We start from the raw sequence: 17,345 nt of genomic DNA on the forward strand, positions 1-17,345 counted from the left end.
TTAAGTGAAATACAAGCATTACTTTAATCAGACAGATGGCGAAAAATGAGGGAAACTATAGAGTCGACAAAAATAACTTCCTTATTAATAGTGATTTTTGTATCAAACATAAAAACCATGACTTTGATTTCAGTTTTGTCTGAATACGAGCAGAAAAAAAAATAGTGACAAAGGTGTTGAGGAAAGAACTGGTCTATCTGTACAGAAGGTTCAAATCTTATCTGGATGCAATAAGCAGGGCAATACACTAATAATTCATTTTCAAGTTTTCCTTTTTCAAATTAAGTACAAGGAATTGAATTTACTACGGGATTCTACTTGACCAAGACCATTGACATGCAGCTACTTTCAGAGAAAAGATGGGATGACAATGAATCTACTTACGAGTTTGAAATGAAGGCTGGTAATTCTAGGTATCCTGGTTACCCGTTGTGGTTTTCAGATGCAAATGACAACGTCCATGATAGTAGGGTTAATTCCAACCTCGCAGTAGCTTGAGTTCCTAAGACTTAAGGTGTGTGGGTTATCGTATAAGAGTTGGGACAGGGTCGAACGGAGCAAAATCTGAACGGTGTATGACAACCGCTCATTTACTGGGGACAATGATTATTTTGCTGATCGCAGATAGGAATGATCTGATGGTTCAGAAGTCCGAACTCTTTGGCAGTGGTAGATAATCTGTGTTTGTTTGTCTTCTGAGTTGTGAGCAGATCTCTAGCTGCTGCACACTACTACTTTTTTATTCTTCTTCTCTTCCTCTTTACGTTGATAAAGGCAAATGATAATATCATAGTTGAACAAAGCACTTACACAAGAAACATGTTCGACCCTGTCATATTATATCCATGTCGTCAAGATTAAAAAACAAACAAACAAACAAACAACAAGAGGCAACAGCAGCAAATACACCTTTGCATCAGCACCTACAATCACAATGAACCAAACGACTGAACATCTAAACAACGGCGCAGCATTGTAGGTAAATATGCAAATAGAAACAAAACCTGGTGTGATGAGAGGATAGTTCCTCACCGTTAGGATCCCACTTTTCACCTACATTCTTCAAAAATGTGCCATGGTAGTGTTCGAAAGCCTGGTAGCCACTATTCGCGATCTCCTCGTCGATATCACGATCCCTTCTGAATAAACAGAGCTGCAGTATTTGTCATTTTCATGATCGAGACAAAGTGGGCGGATCCAAAATGCCATACGAAATTGATCGAACCCGCCCAGTGGAAACATTTGGGACTCTCAGGCTGCCAGAAGAGAGAGCAGCTGCGTAGTCAGGGTAACTAGTAGTAACAAGTAACCAAGGCAACAGTCATAATTAGTCTCTAGCGCTTCTTCTTCGGCTTTTTACGTATAGCTGTGTGTGCTCTGAGTGTTTAACAACTTTTTATTTCACTTTCTACCCATTTGCCTTTCAAACAAGAGACCTTAATGGTGACAACACCTGAGAGCTCCTAATTTCGTTTCCCTAAAGAACTGCTAGCAGTTTTAACAATTTGCTGTGTCAAATTGTTGAAAGATGGAGAAAACACAGTAGATGACTGTCTGCTATCACTTACCATGTACCAATGAATCAGACATTTTCATAATTCACTGTCTCTGGAATTTGCGTAGCGGTATATATGCAGGAATTAATGCACAAGTCTATCACACTGGCTGAATGATATTCATTCTCATCACCAGTGAAGTGATATACTGCCATATACACAGACATAATATTAAACACCCCGTCTTATTGAAATCCCTAATATAGCCGAGGTAAATATATGTCTCGCTTTAAGACAGTGTTACCGCATATTATTGTTGTTGCGCATAATAAACGCCCTTGCGCAAGCCATTTAATCAGATGCAAATGAGTGTATTTTTTCCACTTTGCTCACTTGGATTTTGGACCCTTTCATTAGGCGTATTTATTTAGTTGTAGCTCCTTGGAGATAATGGGCCGTTTTAGACACTGCGCCCTTAGGCGGGAATAATTAAGCAGTCGATTAATCTTATCTGCGATAACACAAAGTTTGTATCTCCTGCAGACTACTGCATAGAGTGTGGGCGTATTTAACGGGGCTTGTACCAGGGAGATGGAGAATTGATACCCTTTAAAGATAACTTGTTTTAATACACGTTTGATTGGAGTACGACGTACTGTACACAATAAGAAAAGTTACTTCAACTTTGTACCTTTGAAGGTGCAGACCAATGTCAAACTGGGACCACTCTTAAAAGTGCTTCCTTTGTGACACTGGTCTGAAGGGTGCAAAATTGTACCGGTAAAGGTGCTCCCAGTAAGACATTGGTAAAGGTGGAAGGTTGGACATATTTTTCTTAGACTGTTATTCAAGCCTTGGTCTCTTGTTATAATTGATAGGATTTACACCATGCGGAAGTCCTATCAAAATATTATCGATGAATATGGAAACATTTTGAAAAGGGGGAATCTGACGGCTGGGTGAACCATGACTGAACAACAACAACAACAACAAAAATAAACCGACAAGTCTGTGATAGGCCTAGGTTTTGTCTTGACGTAATGAGTGAAGTATTGATATGTTCAATCCCTGAAAACAATCCATTTACCTCTCCGTACAAGGAATTTGACAATATATTTCATTTTCATCTTATTTATAGTTCAGATGAAAGCATATTTATAATGAGTTTTGCTGAAGTCCGAGACACACCCACCTAAAATCGATAACAGTTCCCATTGTCAGCCTCTATTTCGAAGGGATCAAAGTTGATACTCATTGTGATAACTAATCACTATTCATCAGTTCAAACCAGATACACTTCATGATAAGCACGCCACTCGAAATTACGAGCAGTATACATCATGATAGTACATGTACTATCACAAGTCATTCTGATTAAAATACACAGTGATTGTATACACTACCTCGAACATCATCATGCTAATTATATGCTAAATTGCTATAACGGTTATCATTGAAACACGTTTTGTTTTTACGTGATTGCAACTGAGGAACCAATATATGTTCGTAAGTAAGGAGGCATGGTATACCAACTGCCTTAGCTATTCACAAAATGAAGTGCAACGTTGAAGACAAAGCGCATTGCATATAGGGTAACAGACTCCCAACCACTGCATAGGGGAGCCGGACCAGGGACTTTGTTCAAGTTCAAATTCAAGTTCAAATTTATTCCGTTTTTCTACAGTAAAATAATTTGTAAATGATAGTCACTATCAATCGCAAAATTTGTGATTGATAGTCCGTGGATTGTCCTGTGAGACACAACAGCTCCTGTTATAAGATATCACTCTCGTTTATCCTCATTATTTTCCTTATATATCATCACTATCTTTTCATCATCATAATCATCACAATCTATTTGACATTGGTATACACTAACGAAGTGACCCAAGAATCATAATGCAACTCTTTCTAAATTGGCTATGGGACGTTATCGTTCACTTCAAAAGATATTGTGTACATTACGATGCTGTTTAATGTGAGGAACAATAAGGTGCGCATGAAAAAGGATTAGATATTGTATGCATTTCAATGCTCAAAAGTTATGGGCGATAACATGGCAAAAGAAAACGCAAAGGATCGCCGAATATACCAAAGCGACCATCCATTATTCATGTTATCACAGATTCATAGACAGAAAGACATTAATGTTCAAAATGTTTGATTTTAATAAAAATATTTTAGTCGAACATCTATCAAATCCATGCGTCATCATCCCTGAAAAAAAAGGCTACAACTATTCCAAATATCAAATTCATGAAACAATATAATGAAACGGCAAAAAGAATATACCCCTCTTTTTTACGGCATACGGAAAGAACGTTTGACTTATCTCCTGCATAAGGCAGACGGTAATAACATTAGAATCTGTCCTTAACAAAATACATGTCGGGAACAAGTCATTGAAGTGTGTTCTGGGCATAAAAAAGGAATGTATATGTATATATATATATATATATATATATATATATATATATATATATGTATATATATATGTATATATATATATATATATATATGTATATATATATATGTATATATATATATATATATATGTGTATATATATATGTATATATATATATATATATGTATATATATATATGTATATATATATATATATATATATATGATATAATATAATATAATATATATATTCATTCGTGGAGATTGCGATGGGGAAGGGGATTCTCAGCATTTTCTTTTAATGGCACCAAGGAGATACTAACATACACCTTCTTGGTGGAATGACGTGCTTTGTAGTCGCCCTTTCCAGGGACAAAAGGATGGTCCGAGTTAACAAAACTTTTAAAAACTCCTTATCTTTAAGTGTCCACATTTTTGACTGGTATGATCGTCTATTGTTGAACACAGTGTGCTAGTGGTAAACGCTCCCTCAAACAAACTGGTCTTATATATATATATATATATATATATATATATATATATATATATATATATGTATGTATATATATATATATATATATATATATGTATATGTATATATATATATATATAGTCTATACCACAGCGTACATTTACATGTTTTTTTTTCGTAAAACCGACACTTTGAAGAGCCATCCATGCTCACGTTCAACACGATTGACAGAAAAGAGTGTTATAGGGGGCGCTATGACACATAGTGTTTCAGTACCTTTAAAGATATACGGCACTATTAAATGTGCCTCAAAGCATGTTCATTTTCAAGCGAGAGATTACACAAAATCCATGTCCATTTCTGTCAATTTCACTTACGGTCAAAACCATTTTCTTCATTTTACCTTTGCATTCTACAAATCAACAGCTCTCCTTAATGAGATATTGTTTGCTGTGTTTGTTTGACTAAAAGTTTTCTCCCTTTCTCAACTTGACCATGCAGGAGTGATTTTCCCTTTTTCGCTTCAAAGCAAGAGGGGACTGATGGATGACAAAACATCAAGCTTTCTTTTGAAATTTCCTCGGCAACCACCCGCTTCGTATAATTTCTTCGGGTTTAGCTTGTTGAATGAAACTGTGAATGTCACCTCGAACTCAGACGACAGAGGGACTGCCAAACGACATCCTGTGACGTAATAAACCAAACAATCTAACCCCAATCAATGAAAGAGGAGCGAAATAACTATCCCTACCCTCGTAACAAAATCCCTTGTCTTCACTGGTGTAACCCAAACTGGTAGTTCCCCCAAACCTCTCCTCTCCCGCCCGGCCGAATGGGTGCCGTTAACGTTCCTAGTCAACTGAATCCTTTCAGAAGTCGAATACCATGCAAATACGTACAAAATTCCCTGCTTGTTGCTATGTGGGGCAAGGTAGGTCGACCGAATATGAATGGAGCACACGCAAATGTACGAGTGACAAGGAAATGATAACTGCCGTCATCATAAAACCAATTCTTCGAAGAGTTCGTTCATCTCCCCTCCCCCTCAAAAAAAAATCATAAAGTCATTCGTTTATTGACTGCAAACGAAGGATATTTTCATCAGTTATCATTGTTTAACAACTTACATTTTCTTCTTCTTTTTCATTCAAAGAGAAGAATATTTATTACAGACTTGTTCACAAGCAAACAAGAGATTTTTGAGGTCGTGACATCACCCCAATCTAATTTGCCTATATCGACGTGACTGTGATTGACATTATAGTGTACATTTCTGGGAAAATATATGAAAAATTAGAATTCCATAGTTTTGCTATATTTGTCTGACTGTATTAAAACAATCTTTGTTGCGTTTGTTTGAGTTAGTTGTTGTTGTTTTTATTTCTCTCATTCTTAAAATCAACCTGACCATGGATTGATTTTCCCTTTAAAGCAAGAGGGGAACAAGAGATATTAAATACCTTGGCATTTCAGCCATTTCAGCCACCTTTATATTTATTTCCTCGGGTGTTTTTTTTTTGTTTGTTTTTTGTTTTTTTGTTTTTGTTTTTTTGGATAAGGCGTGAAAGTCACATTCGACATAGACGTTAAAGGGTCTGCAAATAATAACAACGTCTTAAACTTCCTTGGTCTGACCAGGGGTGCTTTATAGTTGAATCCGACTTCAGAGCACTGTAACTTATGGCGGCTATAACTGCAGGGCTTCCAAAGAAGATTAAAAACATTTTCAATGGGCTGTACAATGAGTCAGGTGCGTTGCTATGTCAGTGCACAAATTGTCTTTGTTAGGCGTATATATACTTGAAGTCCCCAGTTAGAAATTACCATAAAAACATACCCAAATCGAATTTGTCTATAGATGGAGTGACAACTCTTTGTAATCCATGCAAACACATGGTTAGGTTCTACGGCGTTACTCAAATTGGGATGTCTATACATTCCTTTTCGTTTTGAAGTCCTGCACGGCACCGGGCTAGCTCCAAGACGAAATCCGGAGTCGAAGAAAATGCTTCGCATTTCATTGAATTACAAGCTCTACTTCAACGTCCAAAAAAGAAAAATAGATGAGATGAGAAATGTTTAGGAGAGATATCAAATTCATCAAAATGTATTTCTGTACTCCTAGTCCTATGCGCAAATCGAAATGAAATGAAAGTAAGGTCAACTATAAAAAAGTACATTTCTCCATAATGTGCCTATTTCCGCATGTTAGCTTTCTGCCTTTTGATTTGGCATATTTGACCTTCATATAACATTCGTGTTCCAGCGTATTTTTCTGTTTTTGCTGTTAAAAGTAAATTTTAACATTGCATTTTGAATCAAGTCTCTGCTCCAAGTCAAAGAACCCATATTCACTAGTATATTGGCAGCACATAGAGAGAGCGAAGTGCAGTAGCTTTGGGGAGGTCTTTTCTGCTCAGTGACAACGCTGGTCCTGATTACTGATGCCCTCTTTTGTCAAAGCACCAGCTACCACTTCTTGGCAGTGCTGAACATGAGTTTTAAGAGAGCAGGAATTCTTAATCCATCTGTAGGCCTGCAACACCTCCATGGTATACAGAACAGGTAGGGGCCTACTTGCATTCCTATCTATTGCAAATGCAATGATGAACTATCAGTCTTGGTGTAGTTTTGGTTGAGATGGGGCTTCAGGTTTCCAACTTTTTTTGTGAGATAATGAGAAATCTCGTATCAATTATAAAGAGGAATTCGAAGTGTGTGTTTTTTTTAATGGAAATTGGTTTTGAAATGGCCGAGATATATCTCAAAACAAAGACGTCCTGATAAAAGGTCGGACCCACCTTTTGTTAGGACATTGTTAAATTTTGTTTGCTTCGTGTGGTCAAGAAGCTGTATGCACTCTATCGCAGGTGTTAATGAATTGCTGTGACCAAAAAAAAAAAAAAAAAAACAACAACAACAACAACCTTTAGATCTGTTTAGGCCTAAGTACATAATTCCTACAACACCTTGCCAGCAGCATGCAGTTCGCGGTCCCGCTCAATATTTTCGGGAGCAATTGCTTAATAGTGCACAAAGAATATATAGGACACTCGAAGAATGTTACTGCATTTCTTTAAAATGCTACTAAACACGAAGAAGCACGCATTATACTCAATCATTTAGGCCTAATTCGGAAGATTTAACGTTACTTAACTTGGCGCACAATCATTTTATGCGCAAGTTGGTTATTTTGTTAACTTATCTACGAAAGATTAATACTTTTTTTAAACCCTTCTCTAACATCTCCCTGTCTAATAACTGCCGAAAATATTGAAGGGGACAGCAAACTGCTGATGGCTTGGTATGTGGTAGTTTTTAGGAATGAAGCGTTGTCTTTTGTCAAAGCAGTAAGAATTATGTTACTTTCCAACTGACTAAGCCGGTGGCGCTATCTTGCGACCACAAGACTTGCGACCAGCGACGCGACGCGACGCGAACGAGTGCGATGAAGATGTGTTGTTGTTTGCAAAGATCCTATCTGTTGTTAGCAGTAGTAGCAGCGATCGTGTCTAGGATTGAAGGGCGTTGACCGAAAGATCGGTCTGTATCTGTCTAGTTTGCAGGCACAAACCCTTGTTGGTCGTATAGGAGTCTGCATGCGCCAAGACTAATACACGCACCACTACACTGCAGCCTCTCCGGAGAAGCTACAACACAGGGCCTATGGGACAGTGCCGAAGTGGTGCATATAGTAGTCTTGGCGCAGACTCCTCTACGACCAACAAGGGTTTGTGCCTGCAAACTAGTATCTGTCCGTCGGGGAATGTTCCGCGGAGACTGCGTCTGGCTTCACGGATCCCCTCCGTATACGGAGGACAGCGTTAATGGCAAAATACAAAAAGAGTCCTCCGGACAGACGGATCTTTCTGTCTATGAAGGGCGCAGATAGGTGTTTCCATCCAGCAGAGACCATTGTATTGAGAGAAGCCATTCTGAAGGGTAAGATGCAGAAAGTGATCCTCATAATCCGTATAATTTTCGGTGTTAATGACCGTCCAGGCACAGGGTTGTATTTAACGGTTAGTTGTATCTGGAATCTCCCTATTCATGCTGTTATACTAGGTAACAGTTAGGTGCCTGATCATAGTCCCACATGAGTATAATCACGTAGGGTCTACTTGAAGTACATGGATGATAAATGGTGGAATAATAACTCCACAGCTCCATCATCTTCCTTTGCTCTTGATTCTTGAACTACCATTTTGAAGAGCCCTTTAGCTCTAACTGCTCAAGTATTAGACCGAAGACGAAAAAAACGCTCTGTAACTACCCATATTGCTCGATACGTTTTGATGTATTAAATTTCATAAATTAAAACTTACTGTTAGCATGGTTAGTGTAGAGTAAATACAGACAGTTCTGCAGTATGTTTATAGAACCTCGAGCAGAATCCCACTCCCCAACCAGCACAGCACAGCCACAGGACAGGCTTCTTTGCCTTCCTTTTGTGCATATTGAATGTAATGATAAGAGTCATATCAGTTCGGGAAACCCACTCACAAGGGGGGCCCCTCCTTATAAGTAACCCGTCCCCCTTATAAGTAACCCCGTCCCCCTTATAAGTAACCCCCGGGGCACCCCTTATAAGGAGTCTCCACGCTTTTTTGCAATGCAACGCGAAAATGAAAGGACTGCGGCAATTCGCTTGATTATGTCCATAAAGCTTGACAAGTTTCCTAGTTACTCACGAAATTTGAGCAAAATCGGTTTGAGGCATCATATCTAAAATCATGGATTTAAATGCGATGTCAAACGACCCATGCGAATGTTGAAATGCGAGCGATTACTGGCGTGAGTGTCGCCAGGCGCGGCGGCACGTCTGCACTCAAGCATTGCCGCGCCGCCGCGCCTGGCGACACTCACGCCAGTAATCGCTCGCATTTCAACATTCGCATGGGTCGTTTGACATCGCATTTAAATCCATGATTTTAGATATGATGCCTCAAACCGATTTTGCTCAAATTTCGTGAGTAACTAGGAAACTTGTCAAGCTTTATGGACATAATCAAGCGAATTGCCGCAGTCCTTTCATTTTCGCGTTGCATTGCAAAAAAGCGTGGAGACTCCTTATAAGGGGTGCCCCGGGGGTTACTTATAAGGGGGACGGGGTTACTTATAAGGGGGACGGGTTACTTATAAGGAGGGGCCCCCCTTGTGAGTGGGTTTCCCGAACTGATATTGACATCGGTCTTGGTTGCATTAAATATGAATGGGCAATAGGAAAGAAAAACATGTCAAATGTTGCTATCTCACAAGAATTCCTTCTGCTTAAATAGAGGTGTCTACTTCAGTTATGGTCTGTGGCAGGGGGAAGGCCCAAGGTCTAGAGATCGAGCTACATCATCCACATTCTTGTATTTAACGTAGATATGTTGTAAGGTGAGAAGTAGGCCTGCTAGAAAAATTTGATAGATTGACTTTACTACTAGCATTCTTGTCAATTTGCAGAGCTCATTGTCATCATACAGTTTAGATCATTACTCATTGTTCTTTCCTCTATAGTTACGGCTTGTTTTTGTGACACTTAAGTTCAGTTAAGGATTGGCTAGCATAAGACATATTTTGTGGCTTTGATCATTTATTGTGCCTGAACTCGTGTGCAGCAGATAATGGAGCCCTGTTGTAATAGAGCTTTTCAAACCAGAGTTACCTTGCACAGAGACAATATCCAGGCAACCTTTTTTGTTTACCTTGCCTGTTCAAACGTTCTCGCAAAATGTTGCTCGCATCATGTTGTCACTGTAGCTTTTAGGTTTTCCAAATTTCTACCATTGCCAGCTCGGGTAATTACCCCAACATTGCCCTGATATTACCCCGAATACGCTTCTGTTAAAATGCTGTCATGGTAACATTCCTGTGATACACTCATCATGAATGAGCAATAGTCCAAACAGAATGACACTACGCTTGCCGACCACATGCATGGATTGTAACCACCCCCCTTCATGCATGAACAGGTAAGAGTATAGGTTGTTATGGAAACCTTCCCGAATGAGGTTTTTGGTGTTTGTCTGTTCAAAATGGCAGCCCTCGCTCTCTCCTGTAGTTTTATTGCCGGAGGCCAGGAATTTTATTCTCTGGACATTGTCTCGAAGTTGTCAGGGTAAGGTCTGTTCAAACAGGGCTTGAGACAGGTTGATTTGTAATGCTGTTAGCCAAGGTTTTGGTGGTAATTTTTGACACAGTATGCCAACTGCACTTATCATTCACCTGGTAGACCATGGAGCTCCCTACAACTTCTGCCCCAGTGAGCTCCCGGCCAGAGTCTTCAACCAGCATCACCTCTGGCCCCGAAGCTGCCACAGCATCTCAACCCACAGCATATGCCACCACCAGTGGCAGCAGTGTGGCGACAACAGTGTCTCCCGTGAGCGCCAGCCAACCAGTTACAGTGCTCGGCAAACAAGTGGTAATCTTACATGTTGCTCTGTTTATGAATGCTTTAATTTTGCTCTGCAATAACCAGTTTGTTTGTTTGTTTGTTTGTGTTTTTGTAGTTCATTTATTGTTTTTTGCTCTGCTCTGTGAAAGTGATTCCATTCTGTGTTGTAATCCCCAGTTAACCCATTGAAGACTAGTCCCAAGTATACTCAGGCAGGTGTCTATTGGAAGTGCGTGTTACAGCAAAATCAGCTTGTCCTCAACGGGTTAATATTGGTCCTCACTTGTACATATGCACAGTGTTTGATTTGCAGCTTACATTCTTTGAAGAGTCACATAGTATTGTGCTGGGAAATGTAGCTTGTATTCCTTCAAAGATATTATAGTCCTTATGAGAAATCATGAATGTGTAGAAACACATCAAATCTATTTTTGCATGCATTCTTGTACCTAGATTTCTGCAATGATGTCGTCATAGACTGCATTGGAAATTATTTCCCTTGTCTAACAAAACTAAGAATAGACTTGCGAATTCTCAACAGTTTTAAGAACCTCATTTTAAAAAAATCAACTTATTTAACATGTGGCATACCTCAAAACAGTTTCCATGAACACTTTTTGTACTTGACAAGCCTGGAAAAAACTGAGACAAAAGTAGTGACTATGAATTTAAAGGTCCAGTTTACCTCTGGGAGTAGTGATTTCAAAAATGTTCAAGATATCACATTTGGTGCATATGTGTAGGTCTGTTGTATCAAAACAGTTCCTACCATATAAAATTTTCACAATAAAGCCTAAAATATAAGGAGATATCAGCATTTTTCTCAATAAACCATAACTGTAGACGGTTTAGTCTGGATTCATTCTTATTAGAACTATTGTTCACATTTTGTGTATTTAACAATACTTAACATCGATTGTACGGATTCAAATTTTTACAGTGGTTGTTTCTATCCCTAACTCACATTTTAGAACTATTTTAATGCACTAATGCTGGGTTTTTGTTTCATCTGCAAATGGTAAATTATGCCTTTAAGCAAGATGTCATCAGGGCATTGATTTTTTGTTCTTATGTTAGCTTGTTTGTTTTTCCTCACACCTCATTTCCACCTGTTTCCCTCTTCTACCACCCCATACCTGGCTCTTGTCAGGACTTGAACCCAGCAGCCATGGCCGGACTACGCTCAGCCTCCCCATCCCCGAGCGAGGCCAGCACGGGTTCCAGCAACCACTCCCTGGACCTGATGCGCTGCAAGAACTGCAGTGCGGAGGGCTGCCAGGAGGTCCTTGTGGTGGCGGGCAAGAGGCGCAAGGGACCCTGGATGTGCAACTACCACCGCAACAAGACTTACAAGGCCAAGAAGAAACAAAAGGATCAGATCGCCACCTCCATGCAGATCTTCAAGAAGAAAGTAAGTGAAAGGCAGATAGTGGACGCAGATACACTCTTTTATATAGTGAATGGGAAATGAGGGAGAGATTGCTTGCTATGCCTTTTCAAGAAACCAGGGTTTCTTTTTTTTTGTCTTTCTACAAATGTCCTCTATAGTGCCATCAATACAAGAATTTTTGTTTCTAAGTTCCACCTAATTGAACACTTTGTTCTCTCTGAGATTAAGTTGAACCACCCATCTAATGCTAAGAAAATTGACAGAGTGATGCATATTCCATCAACGCTTTGTCTACAGGTGTTGTTGTTGAACAGCTTTATTTTCTAGGGATTGTGCTTGAAACTTGGGAAACATGCCAAAATATTTCAGTTGCTCCAAGGAATCTAGTATTTGTGTAGGCATGCAAAATGTGTGCTCATTTTTGGTGTAACCAATTACTGACTTTCATGTATTAAGATTGAATTTGGAATTCCGTGTCTGTGGGATTTCATTTCCTGTGGCACACATGAAAGGGAATTATTACACTAATCATTGAAGGTACTGAACTTGTCTGCATTGTAACAGAAAAAAATTCCTTCCTCAAGTTTGAGATTGATAGTTAAGTTTTTGTTATTAAGTTTTTGATAGAGAGGAGGGATTCCCCACTAATATGCCATCACTAGAGACCAGTACATATTGCTCATGCCTGTGTTTAATAAATTTTATCACACAGCAAGAAGACAGCATCCCCAGGTCTGCCAACCTCCAAGCCCTCTTGAATGGAGACCAACCCCCACCTAGCGATGGACTCCCCAGACTGGATCAAGTCCTCAATGAGAAGAAATTGGTAAAGATACAGTGCATTTGTAGGGCCTATACAGGTATTGTCTGTAGCCAATATACCACTGGTAAGAATCCAATGTTTATAATTGATCTATCTGCTGCAGGTTTTTTTTTTTTTCTTCTTCTTCTTCTTCTTCTTCTTGTACTTTCTGGGCGGCATGAGAAAATGATTGCTGGGCAGTGAGCTTGAGATGAGTTGCTGGGGAGTGAGACATTTGTCCATTGTTTAAATTCAGTCCATTGACTAAAATGAGCATGAAATAGGCATTCCTTTTACATGTGGGTGTCAGTGCATGTTCATCATTGGATATCTGTTGGTGTATGTGATCTGCCATGCACATTTATGCAGACAGGAATTTATAACATAATCCATGGGCTCACTTTAAACTGCCTTTGTGAATGTGGGCCAATAAACCCAAGCTTCACGATTCATCCAGGATTTCACTCTTGTGACACATCCTATTCAGGCTCTCCTGCGCTCGCCGACCATCATCAAGTTCCTGAAGGAGAGTCAACAGCAGCTGTCCCACAGCCACCAGGCCAAGGCCCAGGCCACGCCTATGTTGCCAGGGGAGAGGGGGGAACATGTGCACCTCATGTCTCCTCACTGAGGGGGATGGGGAGAGGTGGTACAGGTGTTTGACAAGATGCTGCCCATAGAGGGCATAGTCAGACAGGTCACGTTTTGCAGCAGGATTTGAACCCAGATCATTTGTGCGATGTGCCTACCACTGCTTGGACTGGCTGCTATGAAGAGAGGGCTGTGTACCAGTCAGAGATAGAGCGAAGCCTGTTTTCCGCTTTGTATCTCAGTCACAGGCCACAGGGATGAGGACAGATGGTAGGTAGTGTTGTGCTGTTATTGCTAAGCTGCATCACCATGGCTGCAGAACCTAATTTGTCATCATTACTTTACTTCACCTGTTGGTGGGCACATCATGGGAATTGGTGTCTAGAGTCAGTCTTGGTAGGATCCCCCTTCCCAAATTGAGTGTGCACTTCCCACACTGCCCTTAGCAAAGCTCTTGGCAGAGGACATCTCCTAGACATCACTCTTCCTGTGAATAGTTGTCCCTCCCCACAGTGACAAGCCTTCACCAGTGTGTAAAACTAGAAAAGCACTCAGAGAGCGCAGACTTCTGCCAAGCAGGCAACTCATTTCAACCTACACACACATGCAATTTCCCAATACAGAATCCTTCTTGTTTACATCATCAGCTTCCAGCTGTGCGGCGCCTCCCCTGAGCAGAGCTCGTGCTTTAGTGCGCTTATGTAAACCTCCAACTGGTATGCACAGCTTGAACTTCTAAGTTCAGTGACCTTGTATGCCAAAAGATCAAAAATCATTTGAAAATCCATAAAAATTCCCGCATCACTGTCAAAATTTGATTATTTTGTTTCTTGTGTCATTATCAACTCTTCCTTTAAGTTTCATCCAAATCCGTAGACAACTTTTTGAGTTATTTTGCAAACAGACAAACCAGCGCCAATGATCACTCAACCTCTTCCTTCCTTGGCAGAGGTAATAATGGAGCATTATACACGAAGTGTGTTCAACCTGCTTGTGATTCCAGTCTGCCTGAATGCTCAATGAGTCTCTTTTCTTGAAAATTTCCCTGTACAGCGCTTGCAGTACATGTACAGTGATTACATTTTGATATTTCAATGTCAGTTCTCTTGTGATATCAAATGTTGACTTTCTATCCCAATTGTCACAATTATAATAAAAGGAGAACACTTCTGTTTCACCACATAACAGAGTGACCTTTTGTGCAGACCATGATTTATTAATGATTAAGTTTAAGATGGCTATTACTCACTTGACAGGTCATGCAGTGTATCTACACAAAGGGGACTGTCATCCTGACGAGGTTGAAATTTTAAGGATGTGCCAGGTTATACATGTATTTCTTATTCGGTTCCTGGTCAGTTATCATTGCAAAAGTAGAGAAAAGAAGTGTGCAAATGAAACTGCATTTTTTTTTTTACCCCCTATTATTGACATCTTCACAGAATTGCACATGTATGTGATAAAGGGGTAACCCCTTTATAATGATGTCATCAGGACCGCCGATTTCACCTCATTATACATGTACCCTGTTAACATACATGTACATTTGTACTGGAAATTATGAGATCAGCTGTATGCAGTACCATAGTGGAAAATGTGGACTGCCAAGTACACCTCGTTACAAGCGATACTTTGTTGTAAGTGAGCTCTTTATGGTTTCCCTGTACCCTGATTTATGTTCTAAGCTGGCACAATATCTATTGCATAGGCCATATATGTAGCGAGTCTAATGTTTTGCAGTTCGGGGCTCCCAAACAATTTCCCCGAGTGGTTAAAGGGACATTCCAGACGATTTTCATAATTTCACATCATGTAGTACATAAATCGACAACTCCATGTATAGATTTGTAGAATTTATTGTGGTTCTTGAGCAGAGAAACAATACTTTGAAAAACCTTAGACAAATTACACTGAACAGGGATGATGACATAGCAGGTTAACATATTTCAGAAATGTAGCAGTGTAATTCCATTACAATACCGCTTGCTTGCGAGTTCACCTGTGTATAATCTATGCATGCCTTCTTCTTTTGTTCTGCTTCCTTATGGTGACTCTGCCATGTCATCATCCTTGTTCATTGCAATTTATTCTAGATTTTGAAATTATTCTAATTCTTCATCCCAATTCTCATAAATTCTGAAACTCTGTCCTTAGTATAACTAATATATAGTTGTTCAAATGTAAAAATCTGAAAATCATCCAGAGATCTCCTTTAAATTCACAATCATAGAGTACAGTTGTGATTTGAGAAAACGTACATGCACATGTTGTATTCATGTCAAGATGAAATCATTTTGTGTGATTTTACATTTGCGAACAGCACCAGATTTGTGAAATATATGGGTCAGTCAGTATTTGAGTGTCCAGTTCCTGATTAATCAGGCGAATATACAGTACTTCTTTATAAGTTTACAAGCCTAACTTTGCAGTGGAAATGGCTCCTTGCAAAAATCATTCATGCTGATGGCATACTGAGTAGAAAAGAAACATCAAAATTTGAAATAAGGAAACATCACTGAGGGAAGTAGAATCTTGTTTCGGGCCGTAACACCCACCGTTTATTCAAAATAACTAGAATGTTCCATTCTAGTCACAATTATTCTGAGATTCTGTACAGGGACAACATAGCAACTTATTCATACAACAAAATGAAAATTAAGTGGACACATACACATAACAATCTCACATTGGTACTGAACTATCAAACTGAACAGACCAAATTTACAAAGCTGTCTCATGCCCCCCCCCCCCCCCCCCCCCCTTTTCATGGTAATATTCTTCATACGCTCAGCACCTTTCCCTCATGATAAATTCTTGATGCAAAGAACACACATATGTATCTGTATTTCCCACCCATTCAGAGCACGCTCCACAAGTTCTGTGTGTTGATTCCTGCTGAAATACAGGTTTGGAAATCAAATCAAGAAATTTGTAAGAAATGGTACACTGTGTGCCTGTCGGATTCAATGAAAACAAGACAGGGGCCGCTGTTTGAACGTCCCTCTCTTGAGGGAATTACAAACAAGTATGCCGATGTAGGAAAACACTATAACACCTATGCAGACCAAGCCTGCAATCATGAAACACCTTACTCCCCAGAGACATAAACACACTATGCAATTCCACGCCATAGGATGTGGTAGAGACAAGTCATTGGGGTTCATGTTTGATGGTCACGAAATCCACAATAATGGCGACAATGATTATTGAAAGCCAAGGGAAATAATCTCATTGAGTTCATCCTGTCATCAATTATCCAGAGCTGAATATCTAAATATTAGTGGGGAATGTGACAGCCCTATTAAACTTATTCAAATATCTGAAGTGTGAAATATGAAGTCACTGGCAGGGGCATCTCATAAAAACTAGTATCATATAACTTGCATCAAATGAAATTATACAAATTTCCAGTTAAAATCCTGTACTGAGAACTTGCACTGAACAGTTGCACTAAACTTGTGTTTTTAAATAATTATTCATACACGACCAAACGAACTGAAATGCCATCTTTGTATATTTCTATAGGTGATCTTCAAACACTGTTTTACAGAGTAAGGTTCATACATTAAAAGAGTGCCCACATTCTAATAGAGTATCTGGCTGACAACTCCACAGACTTCGCACAACACTCAAGTGCTTAGCTCTTCAATGTTGTGTCAAGGCAGCTTTTTTTTTTCTTGGTTTCTGGACATATTGATGTAACAGAATAATTGTAATGGATAGAATCTCTGTGTAAACACATCTTTGCAATAAATTTGTTCGCATCAAACCGCAGCCGAATTTTTTTTTTTTTTTTTTGGTGTTT

The 17,345-nt window shown here is 39.4% G+C and overlaps 1 protein-coding gene across 1 annotated transcript; it reads left to right on the forward strand.

The window, feature by feature from the left end:
- Window positions 1-10,595: 10,595 nt before the first annotated feature.
- LOC139733077 (regulatory factor X-associated protein-like) lies at window positions 10,596-13,942 on the forward strand. The gene is made up of 4 exons (XM_071643919.1): window positions 10,596-10,784; window positions 11,908-12,168; window positions 12,860-12,973; window positions 13,437-13,942. Exons 1-4 carry the CDS (start codon window positions 10,596-10,598, stop codon window positions 13,578-13,580), a joined length of 708 nt encoding a protein of 235 aa, XP_071500020.1. The 3' UTR covers window positions 13,581-13,942.
- Window positions 13,943-17,345: the final 3,403 nt, after the last annotated feature.

This window comes from Diadema antillarum, unplaced genomic scaffold (genome assembly GCF_040938485.1).
Source record: "Diadema antillarum isolate AM-2024a unplaced genomic scaffold, OU_Dant_1.0 seq00000460_RagTag, whole genome shotgun sequence".
Taxonomy (NCBI): Eukaryota; Metazoa; Echinodermata; class Echinoidea; order Diadematoida; family Diadematidae; genus Diadema; species Diadema antillarum.